This window comes from Frankliniella occidentalis, unplaced genomic scaffold (assembly GCF_000697945.3).
Source record: "Frankliniella occidentalis isolate FOCC.00 unplaced genomic scaffold, Focc_3.1 Scaffold1080, whole genome shotgun sequence".
Classification (NCBI taxonomy): domain Eukaryota; kingdom Metazoa; phylum Arthropoda; class Insecta; order Thysanoptera; family Thripidae; genus Frankliniella; species Frankliniella occidentalis.
In genome coordinates, this window is record NW_026268186.1 from 19,075 (window position 1) to 20,392 (window position 1,318).

General features: G+C 65.0%; 1 protein-coding gene across 3 annotated transcripts in view; it reads left to right on the top strand.

The window, feature by feature from the left end:
- The window catches only part of LOC113202921 (uncharacterized), a 3,283-nt gene extending 1,971 nt beyond the window's left edge, over positions 1–1,312 (top strand). For all 3 annotated transcript variants that reach the window (XM_026417370.2, XM_052275873.1, XM_052275872.1), the window contains 3 exons: positions 153–400; positions 482–670; positions 796–1,312. In XM_026417370.2, the coding sequence (XP_026273155.1) occupies positions 153–400; positions 482–670; positions 796–1,145 (787 nt within the window). In that variant the 3' untranslated portion in view covers positions 1,146–1,312. The remainder of the gene's footprint in view (positions 1–152; positions 401–481; positions 671–795) is intronic.
- The last annotated feature ends 6 nt before the right edge of the window (positions 1,313–1,318 follow it).

Sequence of the window (1,318 nt, forward strand, 5' to 3'; positions counted from 1 at the left end):
GGGGGGGGAGACTGTCGCTGGCGAAAGTCCTGCCTCTCTCCGCCACCCGCATGACCACCCCGACCCCGACCACGCCGACGGCAGCTACGGGGCACAACAACTTCTCTGCAGCAGGTTCCCGACTCAACCAGTGCCTCTTTTCACGCCGTCAGCCCGCCAGCCGGTGACCGCATCGACAACCTCGTGGAGTCCGGGAAGCCGCCGCAGCCGCCCAAGAAGCCCAGCCGTCCGTCGGCCGGCGGGGCCTCGGGAGCCCCGGGCACCGTCTCGGAGACCGACATGTACCTCCTCGGCGCCATCGAGAAGCTCGTGTATCGCGTCGACCACCTGGAGAAGCGACTCCGGCGCACGGAGGAGCTCGTCTACTACCTGATGGAGGGCGCCGCGAACAAGCAGGACGGTACGTGCTTTCTAACGAAGCACTGACTGCCCCCCCCCCTCCTCTTTCCCCCGCTACTAATATCGCATTGCCCGCTCGCAGCCGCAGAGCCCTGCCCCAAAGACTTCACCCGGGCCGGCCGGCACTGCTACCACTTCTCCGGGCGCGACCTCAACTGGAAGTCGGCCTCGTCGGCGTGCAAGGCCATGGACTCGATCCTCGTCGAGGTGATCGCCCCCGAGGACAAGCGCGACCTCGTCAACTGGATCACTGCGCAGCAGGAGTTCAGGGGTGAGTCTCTCAGCGGGGTCGTGCGCCTTCCGCTGGACCATGTTCGCTCCCGCTCCCTCGCCCGCCCTCCATTCATCTGTCTCATTTGTCCTCCCACCGCGTCCAACATATTGTCTTTGTCGAAGGCCGCGACTTCTGGACGGGGGGGCTGAACCCCGGCCTGCTGTGGATCTGGGCCAACAGCGCGCGCCCCGTGTCCTCACCGGCGCAGAACGGCACGGGCGCCAACGCCGTCAAGAACCCCGGCGCCGAGGACATCCCCGGGAACGGGCGCTGTCTCAAGCTGGCCTACAACCCGGCCACCCGGCAGTACAACTACCAGGGCGGCGACTGCTCGGCGCGCTTCCGCTTCATCTGCCAGATCGAGGAGCCGTCCGCCTCGCGCGCCCTCTCCCGCATCCACAAGTCCCTCAACATCCACCTGGACGGCGACTCGGACCCGCCGCCGCCCGTCTTGACCGCCCTCGCGCCCTGAGCAGGCGAGGCGGAGCAAGGGCGTGACCGAGCTTGTAGTTTGTCTAGTCATGGGCCGGCCGGCGCACCGGTGACACATCACGGGGGGCGAAAGTGAGGGGAAGTTTGTTATTTTTATACTGTGCGTCTTCTATAATGCAGACGATTGTAAGTTATTTTCTTTAATTTAAATAA